Here is a 26,504-nt window from a genome sequence, read left to right on the forward strand (position 1 = left end):
TGAAAGCAAAGTGCCGCCCATGTCCTTTCTCTTAGCTGCCGCCCCTCCCTCCTCACTAATCATTCATTACTGTCATTTAGTCCCTTTAAAAAGAAGACACATGTTCAGAGAGGACTGCTCTTTAAATCACGGAGGCCATGAAAAGACAAGCCTATATGGGACGTGTCCGACCACCACAGCGGCGCCTTCCGCATGCCTTCAAGCTCTCCTTACTCTGTGAGTCAAGACCTGCAAAATCCTTCAAAAAACACGAACAATGCGCCAAAGAGAGCTGAACATGAGCCTATAGACTCTGGTCTTTTATTTGAGAAGAGCCGTACAAATCACACAGGCCACAGCAAAGACTTGACACGGCTCCAGAAAGGGAATGTTAATTACAATTCAAACTCATTATGCTTTATAGTGCCGCCCTAAACATTTGAGACTTTGCACTGCATTTAGCACTGAAATGGGCCTCATTTTTTTTTTTTGAGAACTTAAGAGACTGACTTTCACCGCACGGCAGTTTTCCTGAAATGGCGCTGCCGGTTGTAATCCAGGCTTAACCTTTAACCAAGCACGGTAATGTTTAACACACAACCTGCTGCGGGACATTAACCTCACCTGTCCGCCTGGTCTCCGAGCGAGCCGATGAAGATGGCGAAGGCGTTGACCTGCGGGTCACTGGTGAGGGCTCGTGCGAACCGGTCCGGGCTGATCCCGTAGCGCTCCAGGTTGGCGTCGCTCAACACGATGACGAAATGCTCGTCGGCTTCTTCACGCGCCAGCTCCTTTACGGCGTGTTCGGTGCCCTCCAGGGTGTAGTCTCCGCTCATGCAGAACTGAGAGTGGGCGTGCATGTTCTGGGACAGAGGCGTACAGCAGAAGAAGAGGTTGTAATGCATATTCAGATGCCCAAGAGGACAAGAAAAGGCCATATGCTAAACAGCTTGTGTTAATGCACTTCCTGGAGCGGTAAGCGCACACATAGCTCACACATCGGGAGTTGATTCTTCACAACATCTCAATAAACAACATGGAGGAAGGGTTTGAAGAATTTTTTTTTGCACAGATTCATGGGAAACTTTAGAAACTTTTTAGAAAATTGTATATATTTTAAAGTTAAATGGGTCAATAAGGAGCACTTTGAGAGTTCGACATTAAGAGTTTCAACCACTTTTCGGAGTCCAAAATGAACAGAGTAAAAAGTCTTTGCAGTGCAATAAGTACATTATTTTACTTTTAACCTGTGTCATGATTTCTTCACTTGCAAGAGTAAAACCTTTAAGCTTTTATTTGGGTGGAAAACTGCAGTTTCTTTAAAAAAACAGGATTACAAACGCTTTCGATTTTAGTTCGCTTGACAGATGCTTTGTCAATGGATTGTGCAAAAACAACATCAGAGACGAAAAAAAAGATACACACAGAGTAAACACAATGGTTCGAGAGCAGTTTCATTTTTTTTCTAATGCCAACAGCCCAAAGTATACTTTGTTTTTTTACTTGTATAATAGGGTTAGGAAGCTTGTTTCCGCCACAGAATAAAACATTTTAAAAGATAATTTTGACTTTTTCTCTCACAATTGCGAGATAATTCTCAGAATTGCAAGATATAAAGTCAGAAATGCGATAATTTTTCATTTTATTTTAAGAGTTTATTTCTGCCATTTGCAAGTTTATATCTCACAATTCTGACTTTATAACTCCAAATTGCGACTTTATATCATGCAATTCTGACACTATTGCGACTTTATATCATGCAATTCCAATGTAAACTCGCAATTGTGAGAAAAAAAGTCAGAATTGTGAGAGAAAAAGTCGCAATTACCTTTTTTATTTTTCATTCTGTGGTGGAAACAAGCTTCCATAGGTCAGCGTACAGTGTACGTGATGTAAATTTCGTCATCAGGATGGTGTGCGCACAGCCAGCCAACTGCACATACTGGCATATGCGTCTTGATTAAATTTTTTTTGCACTCATTAGTTTGGCCTGTGCCATTATTTCACATTTTAAAAAGAAACAACAACAGATACCCATGTTGAGGTGCGCTAGTGTGTGTGTGTGGGGAAGGGGGGATTAAGAGATACTTGAAAATCTAGTTTAAAAGAGTGCAAATACATTTTTATTGCTCATATTTTGTGGAGAGAAATAGTGCAGACACTGGACAAGGATGAATCTGTGTCGACTACTTGTATTTTTGCACATTATAAAATGGAGTATACTTTGAAAGACTATTGTTCTGCTTGTGCGCGTTCAAAAGATAAGATTGTTTTCAGAGAACAAATCTTGAGTAACTTTTTGTTTTAAATGTAAAGTGTGAATTCGCCAAAAGATGATCTTTTGCTGTGACAGCTGTAATCAGTGCTTTAAAACACCAGGGGCTGAAATATAACTAGTAGCACTTTGCTTTGGAAATAAAGGCGATTGTTTCAGTTTTGAAGGCCCCGATCTGGCTGCAGTCGTGCGTCAGTGAATCCCAGTGACCATCCTTGCAGTCTCATGTCTGACAATTTATGCTTGACTTTCTTCCTGATGTGGTCACATAAGACAATAGGAGGAATTCTAGGAGAAACGCTGGCTACTACGTCAGCACAAGTGAATTCATAAGAGCATAGATTTCAAAACAAAAAAAGGAAATGAGGTCACCCCCGCATTACAGAGGCATTACTGTACCTTCAAAACCTTCAGCCTCTCCTTGTTGTTCTTAGGCACTTTGTCACATCTGACCAGTTCTATGTCAAAACCGTCTCCGGAGTGTCCCATAATATCATACTACAGAGGAAAAAAAACAGGAAGGGGGAGAAGGGTTAGTCCACGCTGCCAGGGACATAACAAGCAGACAAACAATGCTGAATATAAACACTCGTCAAGAAAAGATTTGTACAAGTGTTCCTCAATAATGTAATTCAAAACAAAAAGTCAGAAGATGATGTAAATCAGCTATACTGACAAAGTTGACGCTATTTTGAGTTACACTCATGAATAATCAGTCAAAAAGGAAGTCTCATAATAAAATCTAGTCCAGTGAAGCAAGTTTTTTTGCCAACAATGCAACAGTTGATGACACTGACAGTCTTAAAATACATCATATTCCATTACGTCAATGCATCTTCAGTATACTTTCGGCAGGTCGACTAGTCTCTGCTTTCATGCAATGCCCAGTGATGAATATTGGCTGTGTGCAAGTTGCACACATTATCTGGGAGTCAGAGTGCAGTGGTTTTCCTCTGTCTACCATGTAAGGTTCTTGGCCAGAAAATGTGGACCAGACTCTATGCTGATTGTCAAAGGTTTGGCTAAGTGAGACACACTAACGTGTAACCAGCAGGGTTAAAGGACAAATAATAAATATGTGTGAAACCTGCCTTGAGATCACAGGTGGATGAGTTATCAGGTGCATTTTAATGTAATGCAGATTATGTAAGTGTCACAGAGGAACAGATATATGACAGGCCAGCTGGATGAGCAAACAGCCAAGGTGGGGCCATAAAGTCTGGCACTCCTCACACACACACACACACACACACACACGCACGCACGCACGCACGCACGCACGCACGCACACACTCACACTCACACTCACACACTTACCATCTCACATATCACTGTCACTTCATTCATGAATCCTGAAAAAAGTTTCATGGTTTCCACAAAAACATAAAGCATCACAACTGTTTTCAACACATTTGTAAAATATATTCATATGATAGAATATATTGTTATTTTAAATTGTAATAATATTACCACTTTTACTGAATTTTGATCAAATAAATGCAGCCTTGGTGAAGAGACTTCTTTCAAAAACATAAAAAACTAAATCTTACCAAGCCCAAACTTTTCAACGGTAGAGCATCTTGATATTTTTAGTGCATCTTCAACCTTTTCAACCACACAACCATTGTAGCCAAATAAACTGAATATACAGTGGGGAGAACAGTGTATTTGATACACTGCCGATTTTGCAGGTTTTCCTACTTACAAAGCATATAGAGGTCTGTAATTGTTATCATAGGTACACTTGAACTGTGAGAGACGGAATCTAAAACAAAAATCCAGAAAATCACATTGTATGATTTTTAAATAATTAATTTGCATTTTATTGCATGACATACAGTGCAGCTGTATCATACAAATAAATAGTTAAAAAATCATACATTGTGATTTCTGGATATTTTTTTTAGATTATGTCTCTCACAGTGGACATGCACATACGATGACAATTTCAGACCCCTCCATGATTTCTAAGTGGGAGAACTTGCAAAATAGCAGGGTGTTCAAATACTTATTTTCCTCACTGTAAGTATTTGATCACCCACCAACCAGTAAGAATTCCGGCTCTCACAGACCTGTTAGTTTTTCTTTAAAAAGCCCTCCTGTTCTCCACTCATTACCTGTATTAACTGCACCTGTTTGAACTCGTTACCTGTATAAAAGACACCTGTCCACACACTCAATCAAACAGACTTCAACCTCTCCACAATGGCCAAGACCAGAGAGCTGTGTAAGGACATCAGGGATAAAATTGTAGACCTGCACAAGGCTGGGATGGGCTACAGGACAATAGGCAAGCAGCTTGGTGAAAAGGCAACAACTGTTGGCGCAATTATTAGAAAATGGAAGAAGTTCAAGATGACGGTCAATCTACCTCGGTTTGGGGCACCATGCAAGATCTCACCTCGTGGGGCATCAATGATCATGAGGAAGGTGAGAGATCAGCCCAGAACTACACAGCAGGACCTGGTCAATGACCTGAAGAAAGCTGGGACCACAGTCTCAAAGAAAACCATTAGTAACACACTACGCCGTCATGGATTAAAATCCTGCAGCGCACACAAGGTCCCCCTGCTCAAGCCAGCGCATGTCCAGGCCCGTCTGAAGTTTGCCAATGACCATCTGGATGATCCAGAGGAGGAATGGGAGAAGGTCATGTGGTCTGATGAGACAAAAATAGAGCTTTTTGGTCTAAACTCCACTCGCCGTGTTTGGAGGAAGAAGAAGGATGAGTACAACCCCAAGAACACCATCCCAACCGTGAAGCATGGAGGTGGAAACATCATTCTTTGGGGATGCTTTTCTGCAAAGGGGACAGGACGACTGCACCGTATTGAGGGGAGGATGGATGGGGCCACGTATCGCGAGATCTTGGCCGACAACCTCCTTCCCTCAGTAAGAGCATTGAAGATGGGTCGTGGCTGGGTCTTCCAGCATGACAACAACCCGAAACACACAGCCAGGGCAACTAAGGAGTGGCTCCATAAGAAGCATCTCAAGGTCCTGGAGTGGCCTAGCCAGTCTCCAGACCTGAACCCAATAGAAAATCTTTGGAGGGAACGGAAAGTCCGTATTGCCCAGCGACAGCCCCCGAAACCTGAAGGATCTGGAGAAGGTCTGTATGGAGGAGTGGGCCAAAATCCCTGCTGCAGTGTGTGCAAACCTGGTCAAGAACTACAGGAAACGTTTGATCTCTGTAATTGCAAACAAAGGTTTCTGTACCAAATATTAAGTTCTGCTTTTCTGATGTATCAAATACTTATGTCATGCAATAAAATGCAAATTAATTACTTAAAAATCATACAATGTGATTTTCTGGATTTTTATTTTAGATTCCGTCTCTCACAGTTGAAGAGTACCTATGATAAAAATTACAGACTTCTACATGCTTTGTAAGTGGGAAAACCTGCAAAATCGGCAGTGTATCAAATAGAATAGAATAGAATCACTATTGAATAGATTCATTAATACAGCCTCTGGCCTAAAGAACTGATTCACAAAAATTAACTGAATCAGAGACGCCATTAAAACAACTCTGTCCAAATGCTGTTATATTCCAAATACACAACTTGCACTTGTTTTTATTCAACTTAATGAAAAAATAAATGTGTGATAAAATCATCAATACAGGTCAACTTTACATTGCCAAAAAAGTAATAAAATGTACTGCTGTATATTTAAGCAATATCTATACGTAAGCAATGCACTGATAGAAACTGTGAAACGTTTCCATGCAAGTCCAACCAAATTAGTGCACCAGATCCAGCTGTTTTAAAAATCTCACATATATTTATATGGTCCAGCCTCAGATCTGACCTCACACATTTAAAGTGTTAATGCACATTAGTGCAGAACGGGATAATGTGAGGCATTGACACCCTTCCGCTGCTTTCCTCCCCCAAACTCCCCGGGATGGAGATAACAGATCATCTTTTGTGAGCAGCTCCCAACAAGGGCCGTGATTCACATCTGTCAGCAGCTCAGATGAACAGAGACAGAGAGATGGACAGAGGAAAAAGAGCAACATCAAGTGAAAGAGAGAGATGAACCACTAATCAACCTAAACCAGCATGACTTTCTCTATGGCAACCGAGCATGTGGCAGCTTCTTGGGGATCCTACATCATCCTAACTGCCATGACAACCTCCATAACAGTGTGTCAGCATGTGCGGCGGGGAGATCCCTGTTACTCAAAGCGGTTTCCATGGTGCGTTGCCTAGAGCGGGTTTACTGTAAACAGATTTTGCTATTTTTATTGAGTTGCGAAAGTGTTTGTGGTGAAAAGATTGTTCAACGTTTAGAGACTATATTTGAACTCTGTGGTGCAACTTATACCAAGAGGAGATGGCCATTCAAATTAGATTCACTGAGAAGAGACATGTATTTATTTCAAATTAAAGACACTGTCCCAAAATCTAGTGGGCCACCTTGTTGTCTACATAGGCAGTATTCTAATTGACATGGAGCCTTATAAATGACTAAGCTATACTGGTGTTAGTTAGTTTAAACTGGTCTAGCTGGTCTCCCGGCCTGGCCAGCTGAAAAGTGTATAAAACCTTTCTAAAATTGCAACCTAAAACAGACTTTAAGCCCCCCACACACACACAATTTTTAAATAGTGATTTTAAAATGAATCCAATAATACGATTTTTATACTGTGAATACTGTTCTATTAAACTTTTTATTCATTTAAGAATCCTGAAAAAAATGTATAATGGTTTCCAAAAAAATATGAAGCAGCACAGCTGTATTTAACATTGATAAATCATCATATCAGAATGATTTCTGAAGGATCATGTGACACTGAAGACTGGAGTAACGATGCTGAAAATTTTGCTTCGCATTACAGGAAAAAATATTTTACATTTTAAAATATTTTAAAATATATTACAATAGAAAACAGTTTTGGGATTTTAATATATTCACAATATTATTTCACAATAATACTGTTTTTACAGTATTTTTGATCAAATAAATGCAGCCTTGGCGAGCATAAGAGACTTCTTTCCCAAACATTAAAAAATATTAGCGACCTCAAATTTTTCAACGTTAATTTTATAATCAACTGCTTTGTCAGCCATCTTGGATGTTTTTTTTCTTTCCCTTAAGTTGGAAAAATGCATTATGAAATTGCCTTTTCCATGTGATGGTGCCTAAGAATTTGGTCAAAAGAAGGAAACTTACGCTGCCTACTTTAGAACAGTGTTAAAATGCTGCCTACACAGAGCGGATGGGTGATTGTCAAATCTCACCTTAAACTTGTGCTCGTAGCTCTCCAGAGCCTCCATCACCATACACACGGCCTCCATGGAGCGCTCCAGACGCCCGTCGACGCCATTAAAGCGATACATGCTGCCAGAGACGTCCGCTAGCAGACGCAAACGCTTCGGCTTCTGCTGAGGAGACCCCAACTGCCGCCAGACCAAAGGAAAAACACACAAATCATCCACAAATCCAGTCTCAAATGACCAGACAGATATTTAATTGGGAAAATCATTTAATGCAGTTACTATGTGGTTGCTTTAATTGCAGCATTCTGTTTGCCCAGACTCCTCTTCTGAAAGCCTTCATGGTCAATGAGGTTTTTAATGGATGTTACAGGAGCCACATAATTTATTAAGGCATCACTCAGTAACGTTATTACAATAAATTCAGAAAGATTTTAAATATGCGCTTATGGGAAACAGTGTGACCTGAGACTTGCTGTGAGTGTCTGCTAAACTGGAATGCAATGATACCAGTAGAAGGAACAATATGAATAGGATTTTTTTTTTTTTAGTTAAACATCAGGAAATCTAACACGAATGCTACACCTTAAAGTTATAGATTGCCTAAAAACAAAATTCAGACATTATTTATTTACTGTGTCCTTCCAAACCTTTATGTTGTTGTTATTTTGCACAATGGGTAATTTTGAAGAATGTACCCACTCCTCTGTTCATAGGGACCAATATAGGGACAGAAAAGTGTTGTTTAATTTAATATTTCAAAATTTGTTTTATGTTTGTATTGTGAATTATGTTATTATCTGAATTCTTGAGGAGGCACTGCCTCCCTTGCTTCTTCGGAAAAAAAACTCACATCTTATAGTCGTGACGTGACAAAAGTAGCGACAGATCTTTTCTTCCGCACTGAGACGTAAATCCAAGTGAAACGGATAATAGGTAAAGAAAAAAATCTGTGTGGAACTTGGTTCTATCCATCAATTGTTGATTGGGATCAGACTTTAAAAGGTGTGGGGTTTAAGCGGATAAAAAGTCCAGTATACATCACCAGAGAGAAGTCTGTCATCTCACTGGAAGATCCAGTGATGATATTTAGATTAAGAATTTAAGCCCTTAACACTTCAAGCGAAATCGAAGAACAAACTGACATAACATCGTCTATAACAAAATCAGGCCAAAACAATGTTTGTTTCAGGAGTTGGAAACAGCTTTCCAGAAAAGTTTGCTCCAGATGCTAAACACAATACAATTGTTAAGTGCCGATTATGTAATAGGTGGGTGTGGCTCTGGGGCTCCGCCTTCTTTGACATGTTACAGTTATGGTGCGGACTCTGCTGTTCTTATATATTTAAAATGATTTTTAGAACGATATCTTCATCGTTATAGTTATCGTCCTTGGTGTAAACTGCCCTTAATACTGTAAAGCTGCTTGCAGTAAAGCGATCTATATTATTGTGTGTTTATTTTGTTAATGAGAGGAAAGCGCTTGGCACATACACTATTTACATATTCATTTAAATGCCGCTCTCAGCAGCGTGGACGGCGTCAGGATGTTCGCTAACAGTATACCGCTGAAAAGGTATTTCAAACTTCTTTTTACTTTTAAGAAAAGAACAAAAAAGAACTTCACTGTGAGTATATCAGAGCTTTTAAATTACAATTTAAAATAAAAATAAATCAAATAAAATAGAATTTACATATCATGCTGACCACAAGATATATGTTAGAAACAGACCAAAATAGTAGTTATTTGCTTTGTGAATTTGTATTGATATGTGTTTGTTTGAGCAGTTAAAGCCCTGTAGCCGTTTGCCACTATTGTTTAGTGAATGTGAGCTCTCACCTCTGGCTCCAGCTCTCCTCTGCGTTTATATATGGCCTTCTCTCCTGTTAGACCGTCAATGATCTTAGCATCGTCCAGCTCGCCCAGAGCCTGATTCCTCAGCCACTGCCTCTCCTTCCCTTTAGCCTGAAACACAAACACCAATTACATCTTTCAAATCAATCTAACTCAAATAGTCTTCTGGTTATAAGCAGACATCTAACAAAATTTAGTGAGGTTCAGCACAAGCTCTACGCTTTAAATGAAATAAAAACAATTAACGATGACTAATAAAAGTTGCATGCTGCATCTCAGTCGTGACCATGACCCCCAGCGGGTCCTTGACCTCCTCTGCTTCAAACATGGATCAAACATCAACAAACACCCATAGAAGCACTTCCACATGTGGCTCTCATTATATGAGCGAGCATGTCAGATCTCCACGAAGAACAATGACCCAACACATCACGTGAACACAAGCATGTACAAAGACAGACATGCAAGTACACTCAAGTAGGCACATTCACAGACACACACACATCACCCATTATTGTTAGGTAATAATGAATGCATCACATACGCTCTTGCGAGAGTTTCAGACAGAAGTGTGAAGTTACACTGTAATAAAGAGTCATGAGCTGAAGAAACAGCACAGAGGATGACGGCACTCCAGGGATTTACTCAAAGGATGAGATCATCTGCTCTATTCTGTGTCATATCTCAAGTCTGTGTGAAAAAGAGCTCTAATGCTCCATTTCCACGCAAATGCTGCCAGTAATTCCACTGACTTCAGACCTGAATGATGACAGAACTGACTTTGTTACAACACAACCTGCCCACAACAAACACAATGCTTTTATTTACGGCAGGGATTCCCAAACTTTTTTGTCAGCCGAACCCTATAGACCTAAAACATTCACTTGAAGTATCAGACTTTAAGTTAATATTTTAATAATTTAACAACAGCAGCAGCAACAAGCAGCACCAGGTAAACAAATAAAAATGTCATATTTTAAGTAAGTTTTTATATTGATTGTTTTTATTATTATTATTACATTTTTATTATTTAATAAATGATTAGCATTTCAACAATTCACAAAACTCCTGAGTCCTGCAGTTTCCCCATGAATGTCCAGGGGTTCGCAAACCCCAGTTTGGAAATAATTATTATACCTATGCTATGACCGATAACCATAAAATTATTTAGTCTAAATAAAAATAAAAATAATAATACACTAACATCAATCTAACATTTTTCAATATAAAAGTGCAATATTTAGGCATTATAGTGTACATCATGAAAAATTTATATTAATTATGACACATGCTAAAGATTGCATTTAACAGTGTAAATAGCTTTAAGTGAGTGCCAGACAACAGAATTGCATATCTAAATGTAAAAATAGTGGAAATTAGCATGAAAATTAAGTTCTCAGTATCAGCTGATATGGTACCGATATACTCTTGTTTTAAACTTAAAGACCCCCCTGTGGTGAAAATGTCAGCGTGGTGTTTTTAATATTGCTGAGTATTTTCTCCTTAAAACTGCATTTTCTCAAAAACGCGGTTTGAAATCGCTGGAGTTTCTTATGTCAGAAACTACCTAGTAACCAATCACATCAACGTGCTGGCGGGCTTTAGCATATTATTAACTATGATCGCTCTGATGCAGCGGAGTCTCAAGAGAAGCCAGATTATCCCAGAATATTTTTCTGTTGATGTGAAAAATTGGGTACATTTAGCAATATAGGGTGAATTACAGTGAGGAAAATAAGTATTTGAACACCCTGCTATTTTGCAAGTTCTCCCACTTGGAAATCATGGAGGGGTCTGAAATTGTCATCGTAGGTGCATGTCCACTGTGAGAGACATAATCTAAATAAAAAAATCCAGAAATCGCAATATATGATTTTTTAACTATTTATTTGTATGATACAGCTGCAAATAAGTATTTGAACACCTGTCTATCAGCTAGAATTCTGACCCTCAAAGACCTGTTAGTCTGCCTTTAAAATGTCCACCTCCACTCCATTTATTATCCTAAATTAGATGCACCTGTTTGAGGTCGTTAGCTGCATAAAGACACCTGTCCACCCCATACAATCAGTAAGAATCCAACTACTAACATGGCCAAGACCAAAGAGCTGTCCAAAGACACTAGAGACAAAATTGTACACCTCCACAAGGCTGGAAAGGGCTACGGGGAAATTGCCAAGCAGCTTGGTGAAAAAAGGTCCACTGTTGGAGCAATCATTAGAAAATGGAAGAAGCTAAACATGACTGTCAATCTCCCTCGGACTGGGGCTCCATGCAAGATCTCACCTCGTGGGGTCTCAATGATCCTAAGAAAGGTGAGAAATCAGCCCAGAACTACACGGGAGGAGCTGGTCAATGACCTGAAAAGAGCTGGGACCACCGTTTCCAAGGTTACTGTTGGTAATACACTAAGACGTCATGGTTTGAAATCATGCATGGCACGGAAGGTTCCCCTGCTTAAACCAGCACATGTCAAGGCCCGTCTTAAGTTTGCCAATGACCATTTGGATGATCCAGAGGAGTCATGGGAGAAAGTCATGTGGTCAGATGAGACCAAAATATAACTTTTTGGTCATAATTCCACTAAACGTGTTTGGAGGAAGAAGAATGATGAGTACCATCCCAAGAACACCATCCCTACTGTGAAGCATGGGGGTGGTAGCATCATGCTTTGGGGGTGTTTTTCTGCACATGGGACAGGGCGACTGCACTGTATTAAGGAGAGGATGACCGGGGCCATGTATTGCGAGATTTTGGGGAACAACCTCCTTCCCTCAGTTAGAGCATTGAAGATGGGTCGAGGCTGGGTCTTCCAACATGACAATGACCCGAAGCACACAGCCAGGATAACCAAGGAGTGGCTCTGTAAGAAGCATATCAAGGTTCTGGCGTGGCCTAGCCAGTCTCCAGACCTAAACCCAATAGAGAATCTTTGGAGGGAGCTCAAACTCCGTGTTTCTCAGCGACAGCCCAGAAACCTGACTGATCTAGAGAAGATCTGTGTGGAGGAGTGGGCCAAAATCCCTCCTGCAGTGTGTGCAAACCTGGTGAAAAACTACAGGAAACGTTTGACCTCTGTAATTGCAAACAAAGGCTACTGTACCAAATATTAACACTGATTTTCTCAGGTGTTCAAATACTTATTTGCAGCTGTATCATACAAATAAATAGTTAAAAAATCATACATTGTGATTTCTGGATTTTTTTTTTTTAGATTATGTCTCTCACAGTGGACATGCACCTACGATGACAATTTCAGACCCCTCCATGATTTCCAAGTGGGAGAACTTGCAAAATAGCAGGGTGTTCAAATACTTATTTTCCTCACTGTATGTATATTACAATGTTATGATGAACTATATGCCTTTCTCCACTGACGTTCTGAGATGTTCAAAGCGTTTCTAAGGATGCAGATTTTCAGAAGGCAGATGTCCAAGATGTCTGATTCTAAGATGGCGAACCGGAACATGGTTTGTGTAACATTATCAACACATTATTAGCTGTTTGATAACGTAATCTAGCAAAAGGCTAATCATATTAATTACTGTTATGTGTCCGACGTCGTAGAAAGCGATACATAAAACTAATTACCATTCTGATACATCCACTTGTAGACGAGCCTGTATGAGTGAGTGGAGGCAGGGCAAATTTGCATATTCATGACTCCACGTATACTAAATGAAGCAATGGTGTAGAGTTAGATTCAAGCTATTTTAAGGCATGAATCATTTTTTTCCACAGGAAAATCGTTTAAATATGGCTTTTTGGTGATCAAAGATGGGATTGAATGGATACAATTATTGACTACAGGGGGACTTTAACTAAAACACCTTTTTTGTGTTATTTATAAAAGGTTTTGAAAAACACCTAACCCTAAGTATATCCAATATAGGGATGTTTGCTTTTGCAAACACCATTAATAAATGTCCTCAAGCTACTATAACAGGCTCATAGAGCATGTGGTCTATGAATAAATTAGTGTATATACCACAAACTACAGGACAACCTGCTGTGAACACTTATCTGTCAGGTAGGTGTGCGGATGAGCACGTGTTCAACATGTTTGGGAGAGTCAGTTGTGGAAAACCATATGCGCAGTGATTACAGAGTAAAAGCAAGGGCCCAAATTTGCTGTTTTGCTCTCTTTTTACAGCTCTCATATACCACATTCCTTTGAAAACAGATGAGTTGTTTTTGTTTGTGTTTTTTAACGTAAAACTTAATGAACCAGTACAAGCGTTCACCAACACAACATTCAGAAGTTCAGACAAACTTTACTTGTTTCTCATGTTTCGGTAAAAATGTATCTGTAAATGTATTTATGTATTTATTTAATTTAGTTTAGCAGTCAATATGTCTCCAGCAAACATGTGACCCTCAATAGAGTTTAAAAAAGTTCTCCTAAAATGTGCCTGCGTATGATTTGTTCATAAACCTACATTTTATTTTGATTACTGAATTTAATTTAAATTTAATTAATTTTTAATTGGAGTCACGGGTAGAATAGGAAAATACCTAATTTTCCTATTCCCCCTAAAACGTACCTGTCTATTATTTTGTTTTATTAATACTGGATAGAAAAGAAAAAGCAGTCAATAAGTGTCCAGCAAGATGTACCTCACGAAGTTGGTTTAAGACTTTATTATTTATTATTTTCTTGGAAAAATAGTCAAGAAAGATTAGATGTTTCCAAACTTCTGACTGTTAGTGTACTGTACGTGTCGCCATTTTTAGAGGAGCAAATGAATAGGCAGTGGTCAAATTACTATCTGGAAAGATCCCGAGCGGAGAACAGAGGGTCAGGGTGAGGTGGAGGTTAACTTCTTCTCAGGACAGGGCTAGTACAGAATGATGCCAGTGCGCTCATCGGGACCACACACATGCCACTGTGGCTGCCAGCCTTATTCACAACACTATTGTAGGTGAAAGCAGATAGCGCTGATTTAGAGGACATGACTGTGAAAGACAGACAGAGATAATCCTTGTCACCATGTTTTCACATAAACACATCTGTCTTTGAGCAGAGCTCCTCGCACGGGCTGCCAAAGAGGAACCTGATCCTCCCTGTGGCTGGAGCCGGTCCTTCGTTCACACAGCACAGGGAATCCCCATGAGCAGATACAGATCTCAGATCAGACCGAGCCGCCGCTTGTTTAGTTGAATGTAGACAGCGAAACTAGCTGGTCTTCAATCAGCATTTTCTGAGAAACTCCACCCGAGTCCTAGCGCTCCGTCCACCCACACCCAAACAAAAAAGATCAGACGCACTACCGGACATCCTTCCATACAGAGTGACGAGCGCCTGGGTCCATATCGACAGACCAATCAGGAGGGTAGGACGCCTAATAATAATAACAACGCATGTTCTTTTGGACTCACAGGATGGCCCTCTCGTGAGTTGGCTGAAATGCTAAAGGAAAACTGTAGGTGTGGTTACGTGCGTGTGCACGTGCACACTAGAGCTTGCACGAATACTCACTGCAACTAATAGCTGACTATTCAGCAGGCCAATTTCAACCTCATGTAAATTAATCTTTAAACTTTTTTTTGTACAGAAATTACTGTTTTTGTCAAGTTCAGACTCAATGTATCAACTATAATAGTGGCACAGCTAATCGAAGATCAGCCGCTTTCAATCTGCAGAGTGGGAATAAGTGGGTTACGCAATGGCGGTATGTTTATGTCATGTCAAAAAGATATGAAAAAATTAGAATATTAAAATATAAATAGCCTAATTTGTATTTATATATTTTTGACATGACACAGATCACAGCATTGTTTCCTGCACCACTTTTCAGAGGTGGTGCTCCTTGCGGGAAAAAACATACAACTATGTAGTCCGATTCACAAATATTAGATTTTACATTAGATTAGATTAAGATTTCTTCTTAAATAAGACACATTAAATTGATCAAAAGTGATAGTAAAGACCATTAAAAGATTTTTATTTTTTGTACAATTTTACTGTTTTTAAGTAAAAGCAACGTTAGTGAGCATAAGAGACTTCTTTTAAAAATCATTAAAACAATTTATTGATCCCAAACTTTTGAGTAGTCATATAAGCCATATGGTAATGCAATTAAATTGATAAGTAGTTGAGTAAGTTTTCTCATCATTTCACTAAAAAGTCTGTGGTGTGTCTCGAGATAAATTAAAACCTTTCTAAGAGAGTCGTAACATGACAAAGTTTGGGAACCCCTGGACCAGTCACTGCAGCCCATGCACTGGGCAGAAACCAGTATGGCTTCAGCCCACTCACAGCTGGAGTGGGACTAGAGGTGTTTACCTGCAGACTGTCCAGAATGATGCGGAGCGACTGGACCTGTCGTCGGACCGCTCCAGAGAAACGGTCGTAAGTGGTGGCATCATACTCACTCATCTCTATTTCCTTGAGCCTGTAACAAAAACACAACACATTAGACACACACTCTGCAGTGTTTACAATTACTGAAGTATGAGTACAGACTAAAGCACCGACATTATTACAGCTCATGTGAGACTCGTCCCAAGATGTTTGTGCTACAGACATGAATAATTCTTCAAAACTGAGTGTAACCACTTATCAACCGCCCTAGAAACTTCACATTTGTAACCTTCAAGCATCTTGGTGGTGAGTTTTGTACAGGTAAGAACTACTAATATAACAATTTGTCTTCATTGACATTCTTGCCCTGAAAAGTCTAAACTTGTAAACAATGTCTAGTACGTCTTAAAAGAGTGTTCTGGGGCAGAAGGATTTCAGAGAGCATTGATCTGTTTAGTCACACATTAAGTACAGCTGTCAAGATAAAGAATAGTGCACACTTGAGAGTAGGAGGTGTAGGATAAACATTTCTCTTGGGGCAAGTCCCTGCAGCTCCATGACCAGCACCCACACACATGCAAACACCCCAGGTGCTCAAAGCCCAGCCAGCCTCAACAGTGTGGGTGTAAGAGGGATGGAGGCTGGAGCTCTGCCAGGTCACGAGTCACCCACGGTGATGTCACCAAAACATGTCCAGCTCACGTTTCACACACACACCAAAAAGAAAAGAATAGGCCTTCAGGTCTTCAGGTCCATCACAGTCTTTGAAGGATTACCCCATATAGGCTAAGATAATACCAATATTAATGATAAAACTGCTTGTTATTGAGGAAAAATAAAAGGAAATATTATTAAAATGTGTTTTTTTTTTTGCATTTTTTTTTTTTGCATCAAATTATTTTTATACATTAATAATAATTTACAAATTTAACTACTTTTAAGTCATCCTGTGGCCCCCATTAGAAGATTTCTGAGTCCCCTTTGTTGGCCCTGTCCCTCTGGTTGAAAACACTGGCTTATATTATAAGGACCATTAAGATTTTTGGCTTTCTGACATTTTTTAGGACAATAAAGCATGTTTCCTTTCTGAATTCTCATTATTATAATGCACCTGGTGATTTTACTTTAAAAGGTAATTAAAGAATAATTCCCATTATTCTTAATGATTTTTTCAGTCGATTCTGGAAAAATATTGTAATACTTTTTCTTTTTTTTCTTTTCTTTTTCTTCTGTATAAATGAAAAGCAATAGAGTACTGCAGTAGTGTTGTATTTTTGTAGGCCAACCTGGAAGTTAGCATCACCCTGGTTCCCTCGACAAATACCCAATAGGATTTTTTCATTGGCTTTTGGGTTATTGCAAGGTCTGTGACTAACAAAAGCATATGATTCTTACACGTTTTGTTCATCATGATACTTAACTTTCATGAATTTTGAAGCATAAATACAATCAGCAGAAGTCAAAAGCTAAACGTAGGCAATAAATGAACTACACTACAGTCGAATGACTTCAGCTTCACCATCACTAAGCTTCTGACAACTGACAACAGTCTTTGTTTAAAAACATTTTCCCTGAAAGTAGTTTGCAAGAGCGCGGTTATAATACAACGAGTCTGTAAAAGCGTAGATGAGTAGATGAGTTTATCTGTTCGGCTGATGACGTTTAATGTCCTCGACAACCTCTACAGTCCAATTTAACCACTTGTTAGTACCACCTTTTACAAGACAAGTAAAATCTTTAAAAAAAAATCACAAGAGGGTATTATTGATGTATTTTATATTGTAGAATAAAATGTGAAAATATCTTGAGGTTTTGTTCACTACAGATCTTATTTCAGGCATTTATCCAAAAACCCACTGAAAAAAAATGTATTGATGGAACCAGAAGTGCTAAAATGCTGACTCGTTTCCAGATTTTGGCCTAACAAAATATGTCATCCATGCACCACTCTACTATTATGATGCATAATTCAATTTTAATAAAATGTAATTTAAGTTTTGCAGTTTTATAATTATTTTATATACATTTTTGCTTTTTTAATAACCTTTTTGCAATAAAATAATGATAATTAGGAGGGGTTGTACTTAATTGTTATAAAAATGCAGAAATCCTAACTCCAAAACATACATTTGTTTTTGTTTTGTTTTTACTGAAAAGTGTGATTTCTGTGACACTAGAGTGACCAAACAGAACTGCAAATTTAAAATAATTTTTCAAATAGGTTTCCTGAGCAATCCCCCTGTCAGACATTGGTTAGCAAAACTGATGGCACTGGTTCCATGTTCTTGACAGGATCTGTGAGATTCCCCCAGTCACTTGAAGGACAGGTCTCAGCAGAGGTGTTTCTGTCGCACAGGTGGTGTGAAGCCAATAATCCCTAAACAGATTCTACAGTTAATCCTACTCTTCTGCTCAGGTCCAGGACGGGCCTGCATGCGTGTGTGTGCATGTGCGTGTGAGAGGTGTTTGATGTCATGAGGGGGAAACAGAGTGTGAAGTGCGTCTAGACCGTAGCAGCCCACAGACCTCAGGTGCGCTCACACACCGACACTATCAGACGTGAGATCAGACCAGACACTGTGATCTCAAAATACTGTGACACCGTGATTCTTTTCAAAAGAAACGATCCCTCATCTCTCCATCACCACCTGGACCAAAAATATCTGGAAAAGCCACAAAAGTGCTGCTAAACTGTTCCTGTGCAACAAAAGATAAATGTAACATGTAAGGAGTGCTCTCTTCTTGCTCGTGGTATTATCGTTCTCCTCCTTCCTGCTTAGCTCCTCTCTCTCTCACACGCACACACTGTGGGTTTCCTGTCTGGCCTCTGAAGCTCACATTCTTTGCGCAGTGTTATTGGAGGGAGGACAGACTGCTGCTATTTTCTCCTGAATTCCAAACCTGTCCACAGACCGGAGAGCGAGGTGGCCAGCGTGGCCATGCAACAGCAGTGGGAAGCAGCAGATGAGAGTGAAAAAGTGCAGAAAATATATAGAAGCAAGTCAAATAATTGAAGCGTTCGTGAGCATAAGAAACCCCTTTCAAAAACATTTAAAAATCTTACCAATACCAAACTTTTAAAAGTTAGTGTAAGCGTTGATTTTTAAGTATTCAGTACAGCTTTCACTAAATCATAATTTATTCAAATGATGACATTTTAAATCAATAACCAACCAAATGTTTAATTGTTTAAAAAATTGTTGTGTTTCATTAGTGGGATTTTTAATAGATGCTGAAACAACTGTATGAAGGGTTACAGCTCTACTAGAGGTATATCTATTGGTGACAAATTCAGCTTTTCCGGCATCATAGAAGGCCTACATCAAATGATGTTACGGTGGTTGTCGGAGTGTAACATACACTTGCAAAAAAGGTAAATGAAGTCCCACTTCCTGTGGAAACCCCTGACAACTAAAATTGAAATATTGTGAACGTGACAGACAGCATGTAGAAATGACAATGTGAAAAACAAAGGGGAAAAATCACATCTGAAAGTAAAGACTTCAAGAGAGCAACAGCTACAGTGGCCACACACACTGCAGCTACATTCAGTTGTCAATTCACCTTTTAGTGTTTAATCCTGTTCCGTACACACAAAGTTCAGCAATTTACGGGAGTGACAACCAAATTCTAAAATTCTATGAAGTGTGTACAGAACTGACCCGGAACAACTAGTTGTTAAAGGATTAGTTCACTTCAGAATTAAAATATCATGATAATTTACTCACCCCCTCGTCATCCAAGATGTTCATGTCTTTCTCTCTTTAGTCGAAAAGAAATTAAGGTTTTTGAGGAGAACATTCCAGGATTTTTCTCCATATAGTGGACTTCAGAGGTTATCATCGGATCGAAGGTCCAAATCGCAGTTTCAGTGCAGCTTCAAAGGCTCTACATGATCCCAGTTGAGGAATAAGAGTCTTATCAAGCGAAACAATCTTTCATTTAAAAAAACAAACAAGAATATATATATATATACAGACTTTTTAACCACAAATGATCGTCTTGCACGTCCAAGACTTCACGCATTATGTAATCTCGTTGGAAAGGTCAGGCGGTAACCTGACGTAGGTGGAGAAAGCATTTTCTCCTCCAACTTCAAAATCGTCCGACATTGTTGTTTTACCTTTTTAATTTTTGTATTTTTTTTTATAAATGGTGTTTGACTTGTAAACGCTAGGTCTGTACTTCTGCCTACGCGTGACCTTTCAACATGCTTACGTAATGCGTGGCACATCGCAGAGCTAATGCAAGACGAGCATTTGTGGTTAAAAAGTATATAAGTGTGTATTTTTTTTTTTTAGAAAATGACCGATGGTTTCGCTTGATAAGACCCTTATTCCTCGGCTGGGATCGTGTAGAGCTTTTGAACCTGCACTGAAACTGCAATTTGGACCTTCGACCCGTTGGAAACCGTTGAAGTATGGAGAAACAATCCGGGAATGTTCTCCTCAAAAACCTTAATTTCTTTTCAATTGAAGCGCCAAAAAAAGTTCCAAAAAAGCGCAGATGGGAGTGGAAAGTTCTGAAAATTAGTTAAAATTAAAGAACACAGACAAAGCCGGATCATTTCCATAATGATGCATGTCTTTAGTAAATCCTGACAGTAGTATTTTAATGGCAAAAGATTTGTGCTGACGCAAGTGCCTAAACTTGATCAGAGCATGTTTCTGAAAGTCTGATATACTCTTTTTACAGAACTATGCATCTTAAAATTACAACACAAGTATTTTTTTTAAAGTTATAGAGTTCAAACTGTCCTGCATGACAGGAATGACCCAGGTTTGGTCTTCAGTGGCTATATCAAAAGCTGAGTGCTGGTCAAATACTCTTCACCAGCAGAACACACAAATCTGCATTCCTCTGCATCAGCCTGTGATGTTGAACATAAAGCCAAACATTGATTTTATCACTAAATACAATTTCAATGGCGACACACTTAAAGCAGGCATATTCTACAAAAATGTAGTGCTTTTTTGTCTCTGAAGTCCACTTATAATCTGAAATTTGTTGAGTCAGCTTACTTAAGTTTTACATGAGCATTTTCCATCCCCTCTCTGACTCTCAGAATTAAAAATGTCGATATGATACTGTCCCTTTACAACTTCTACATATGCAAATTACCACTATTATAACTACAGTGGGGAGAACAAGTATTTGATACACTGCCGATTTTGCAGGTTTTCTTACTTACAAAGCATGTAGTATTCTGTCATTTTTATCATAGGTACACTTCAACTGTGAGAGACGGAATCTAAAACAAAAATCCAGAAAATCACATTGTATGATTTTTAAATAATTAATTTGCATTTTATTGCATGACATAAGTATTTGATCACCCACCAACCAGTAAGAATTCCGGCTCTCACATACCTGTTAGTTTTTCTTTAAGAAGCCCTCCTGTTCTCCACTCATTACCTGTATTAACTGCACCTGTTTGAACTCGTTACCTGTATAAAAGACACCTGTCCACACACTCAATCAAACAGACTTCAACCTCTCCACAATGGCCAAGACCAGAGAGCTGTGTAAGGACATCAGGGATAAAATTGTAGACCTGCACAAGGCTGGGATGGGCTACAGGACAATAGGCAAGCAGCTTGGTGAGAAGGCAACAACTGTTGGCGCAATTATTAGAAAATGGAAGACGTTCAAGATGACGGTCAGTCTCCCTCGGTTTGGGGCACCATGCAAGATCTCACCTTGTGGGGCGTCAATGATCATGAGGAAGGTGAGAGATCAGCCCAGAACTACACGGCAGGACCTGGTCAATGACCTGAATAGAGCTGGGACCACAGTCTCAAAGAAAACCATTAGTAACACACTACGCCATCATGGATTAAAATCCTGAAGCGCACACAAGGTCCCCCTGCTCAAGCCAGCGCATGTCCAGGCCCGTCTGAAGTTTGCCAGTGACCATCTGGATGATCCAGAGGAGGAATGGGAGAAGGTCATGTGGTCTGATGAGACAAAAATAGAGCTTTTTGGTCTAAACTCCACTCGCCGTGTTTGGAGGAAGAAGAAGAATGAGTACAACCCCAAGAACACCATCCCAACCGTGAAGCATGGAGGTGGAAACATCATTCTTTGGGGATGCTTTTCTGAAAATGGGACAGGACGACTGCACCGTATTGAGGGGAGGATGGATGGGGCAATGTATCGCGAGATCTTGGCCAACAACCTCCTTCCCTCAGTAAGAGCACTGAAGATGGGTCGTGGCTGGGTCTTCCAACATGACAACAACCCGAAACACACAGCCAGGGCAACTAAGGAGTGGCTCCGTAAGAAGCATCTCAAGGTCCTGGAGTGGCCTAGCCAGTCTCCAGACCTGAACCCAATAGAAAATCTTTGGAGGGAGCTGAAAGTCCGTATTGCCCAGCGACAGCCCCGAAACCTGAAGGATCTGGAGAAGGTTTGTATGGAGGAGTGGGCCAAAATCCCTGCTGCAGTGTGTGCAAACCTGGTCAAGAACTACAGGAAACGTTTGATCTCTGTAATTGCAAACAAAGGTTTCTGTACCAAATATTAAGTTCTGCTGTAGTATCAAATACTTATGTCATGCAATAAAATGCAAATTAATTACTTAAAAATCATACAATGTGATTTTCTGGATTTTTGTTTTAGATTCCATCACTCACAGTTGAAGAGTACCTATGATAAAAATTACAGACTTCTACATGCTTTGTAAGTGGGAAAACCTGCAAAATCGGCAGTGTATCAAATACTTGTTTCCCCACTGTAATTTATGTCCACACAAGGGTGTAACTTTGGTTTGAGAAGTGGGGGGGACACAAAATGGGGGAACATTTTTTCGATTTGAATCCCATTTCCTGCATTTACATGCATTTTGGGACTATGGTGATACAAAATAATTAATAATAATAATTTTGAAAATAATTAAGTTGATTATAATGATAAATTCTGCCAAAAAGAATAGTAGGCTACTAAACTTTGTATAACAAAAATATGTCTTAATTTTTTATTGTTTAATAGGGGCCGATTGCCAAGACATGAGAGAATCATTTTATAAAGTCAAATATGTTCACTATTAATGTTTTGTGTGTAAATAAAATTGAAATAAAGTGAGACTCAATTTCCACTGTAATGTAGAAACAACATAAAGACAGCACATTTTAAATAATTGTTTAATAGCATCTTTTTATGAATGAAGGCCTGTATCACTGATATTAATATAGCTACCGATGTCTCGATGAAAATTATTTTTTCCTCCAAATTTTAAACATTTATTAGGCTTCAAAAATATAGGCTAACAACTTAATTTAAGTGAACTTTAAACAATCCTCACTTAAACCCATAATAAATGTCATATTTACCTAGGGCTGGATTAACAATTTCCTGTGCCCTGGGCATCAAGACTCAAGGCCCCCCATAGTTAGGGGGGTTCGGGGGCATGCTCCCCCGAGAAAATTTGGATTTCTTTGACCTACATATGTGTAATTTAGGACTTTTGAAGGCCAAAAAATTATAAGAAATAGGCTATTTAAAACCTTGTCATTAGATTATTTGTCAATACCTGCTCTCTCATCATCTTCTTATTCTCTCAGTATTCTTATCCTGGCCTATTTCTTCCCCTCCTAAAGCTGAACTTTGACTGATAGTCTTTTCATTTCCGTCTGTGTCAGTGACGAAAGTAAACATAGGCTCAACTGATATTTATACGTTTTATGAATCATTTTCTTAGTTAATTTACTCAAGGCTACCTGTAGCCTAAGTCAGTATTGCCATTAGGAACCTTCTGCAAGCTTTGGCATTTGAAAACGTCTGTTTTTAAATGTTAAAAGTAATTTTAAATAATAGAAATTATAGGTTACGTTTACCGCAGTTGGTGGAATTGGCAGACGTTCCCTTAAGCATTGTGCGCTTTGGAAACGCGTCAAAGCATTCTCAGGTATAATTATGCAGCATTAATGCACAAATGATTTTGAATGAATATTTTCATCATGTCGATATACAATGGTCACATAATGTTAAAACTAATCTTGCTATTGATATCTTTGTTAGACTACCGACCCTGTAGAACAAATGTCCTGTTAATATCGAACCTAAAAACAAACTTTTTCCGCACTCAACCAGCGGGAGTGCATTTCACGAATTAGTAATCGCTGGCGTTCAGCGGGGAGGGAGGAAAGACTTTGTCTGCGTGAACCCGTGTAGATGCACCTTATGCAGACTGTAAAGTGTTTCATAACTTTATTAAATTTCTGTGTATTTCCTACCTGTCAGGGCCCCTTAGATGTCATGTGCCCCTGGGCAAGTGACCAGTTGCCCTAATGGTTAATCCGGCCCTGTATTTACCTGTGCCTTTCCAGGTACGAACTATACAGAAATTCAATAAGGTTATCAAATAGTCCGCACTGCATAAATTATAAATTACATAGATTAATCCTTAATGATTTTCTCTGTTCCCTTTGTTCTTTGGTTAACTTTACTGACAGAGAGAATTAGTGGCTGCTGTCCCTTTAAGATCTGCCGCTGACAGGATTTCACGCATTTAATTTTCTCATTTACTCTTGACTTTCATTTAAGATTTTATTTAACTTATTTAAGACTGTTCTTGTGAGGATACTCGACAAAATGGGCATTTTGGCATAAATGTGTGTGTTATTGTTCGATTCTGGCGCGCTGTCTGTGCGTCGTGTGCGTGTGTGTGCGTCAGGAGCGCTCCCTGCTCGTTAGAACTTTCATTGAGCTATTTTTAGAGTGTGGACGCGACGTTCCTGGACGCAGCAGCTAACATCGCCACAAGCTTTCTTTGTCCTGCTCCTCCGTGGCGATGAAGGTGTGCAATTTTTTTTTTTTTAAATCATAACGAATTGGAAAGTGGGGGGGACACAAACGGGATTTTGAAAAGTGGGGGGGACATGTCCCCCCTGTCCCCATAGGAAATTACGCCCGTGTGTCCACATACTGGCAAACAGTAGTTCACACTGTCATTCATCTGTGTACACAGTGCAGCATAATGAACATTTTACAATTTGCATTTGCAAACAAGGGTTATGTTAACGAGCTCATGGTTATGATGTGCTGAATGACAACAAGTGCTGAATGAGTCATTCTTGCAGCTTAGTTACCATACACGATCAGTGTGGACATTATAAACACTAGAGCAGTGTTGTGAGTGTGTGTAGTCAAAGAAACTACAATAACAACAAAAAACATAATTCTAAATGTTTCTCTGATGCAAGACTTTGAAAGACATTCGTGAAAGAAAGACCATTGGAATATGTGGGTCCCATGGCCAAAGCAGTTGAGAACCACTGCAACAGAGTAACTCTTAGCCATTTAAATTCAAAAGAAAAAGACAAATCCTATGAAATGTCCCCTTTTAGAGCAAACAAGCTTTTAAAAAGAGCAAAAGAGCTTTGTGGAGTCCATCGGCCCAAACAGAGGCCTCCTTCATGAAGAAACACTCGTACTTGCTTCATGTGCGTGCACACACAACTTAATGAATCGCAGCATTCACGGGGAGCATATTTCAGATAACTGGGCCCTTTGAAGACCTTGTGTCCATTCTGTGATCTAGAACGTGCTGGTTTTTATGAGGCACTCATTTGAGCATTTCTTGTCCGTTCCAAAGCGTAGTACTCTCTACACCCCACATAGCATAACTGACTGATTTGCATCATTCTACATATAAAAACAGTCTACATGCCAAAATTGACTCGCTTACCAACTTAATTACCAGGTTGATGGTCTTATTGTGAATTATTTAAAGTTTTATGCAATTCCAAATTTTTGGTTTGTTTGTTTGTTTGTTGTCTTCAGTCTGAATAAATTTCTCTTCCTTTAAAAAGACTTCCGTTTCCTTCTTTCATCACTCAGGCCATGTGGTTATTGGATCATGTTAACCATGTTAAGCCAAAAACTATTGTTTTAGCAAGCACACATTTAATCATGCTGTATTCTGGCATTTAACAACACTTTAATAGTTGACAATTTTTTTGTAACTGAAAGTTTTCAGAAATACATCATGTTATGGAATTAAAATGGGTTATGAATGGAAATTAATGTTGACTATAAATACAAGGATATTTATAAATGGAATCTTGCTTCGTTTGCCATTTTGGATCTGTGTTATGTTAGCACAATTGAGATACTATTGTAGTTTTTATTTATATTTTTTGTTTGCTTTTCATTTTAAAGTTTTAGTATTTTTAAAACAAATTTTTAAATAATTTTTTATCTCAGTTTAAGTTGTAGCTATTTTAATACATCAAATTAAACTAAGTGAAAAGGTTACCTTAAGTTTTTTACATTTTTATTTTATTTCAGATAATGTTTAACATGAAGTAATGTTTTTTTTATGGTTTAAGTATAATAACCCTGCCTTGTATCAACTTTTTTTTTTTTTTAGCTTAATGCAGTGCATTATGGGATTGTCATTTTGTCAAAGGACATATGCAATGCACACATAGGCAGCTCAGTAGCTTATAAAACGAAGCCTCACACACATAATTTGCTTTCATTGAGACAGCACTGCAAAATATCTGGAGAGATTAACAGGCACTCGGGCCAGAGGGTAAAGGCCACGCAGGGTCAAGTGTAGGCTTTTTGGAGAAATCTGTGTTTGAACTGAGTGAGTGATGAATGAGAGAGACAGATGGGCGTACCTCTGCTTAAAAGCCTTCTCCCCCATCTCGCGTGCTGCTCTCTTCACCTCGTCTGGCACAGCGTCTTTCTCTGCCTGAGAGATCTGGTGAACTTTGTGTCCGGCATCCAGACGGTAGGGTCCTCCCTTCCCTCCGAGACCTGCTGTATCTCTGCCACCTACACCAACATACAGGCAATTTGTTGAGTTACCACATAGGTGATTGATAAGCGTGTGTAGGGTACTTGTATAATAACTGG

At 39.1% G+C, this 26,504-nt stretch overlaps 1 protein-coding gene across 1 annotated transcript in view; it reads right to left on the reverse strand.

Annotated features, from left to right (window-relative positions):
* Positions 1-26,504, reverse strand: part of vwa8 (von Willebrand factor A domain containing 8) — a 117,564-nt gene that overhangs the window by 701 nt on the left and 90,359 nt on the right. The window contains exons 39-44 of the mRNA XM_084122576.1: positions 26,267-26,423; positions 15,621-15,729; positions 9,320-9,445; positions 7,504-7,662; positions 2,654-2,752; positions 604-842 (exon numbers count right to left, since the gene is read on the reverse strand). Coding sequence (XP_083978702.1) covers positions 604-842; positions 2,654-2,752; positions 7,504-7,662; positions 9,320-9,445; positions 15,621-15,729; positions 26,267-26,423 — 889 coding nt within the window. The remainder of the gene's footprint in view (positions 1-603; positions 843-2,653; positions 2,753-7,503; positions 7,663-9,319; positions 9,446-15,620; positions 15,730-26,266; positions 26,424-26,504) is intronic.

The sequence above is a fragment of the Abramis brama genome (assembly GCF_963993115.1).
Source record: "Abramis brama genome assembly, chromosome: 8".
Lineage (NCBI taxonomy): Eukaryota > Metazoa > Chordata > Actinopteri > Cypriniformes > Leuciscidae > Abramis > Abramis brama.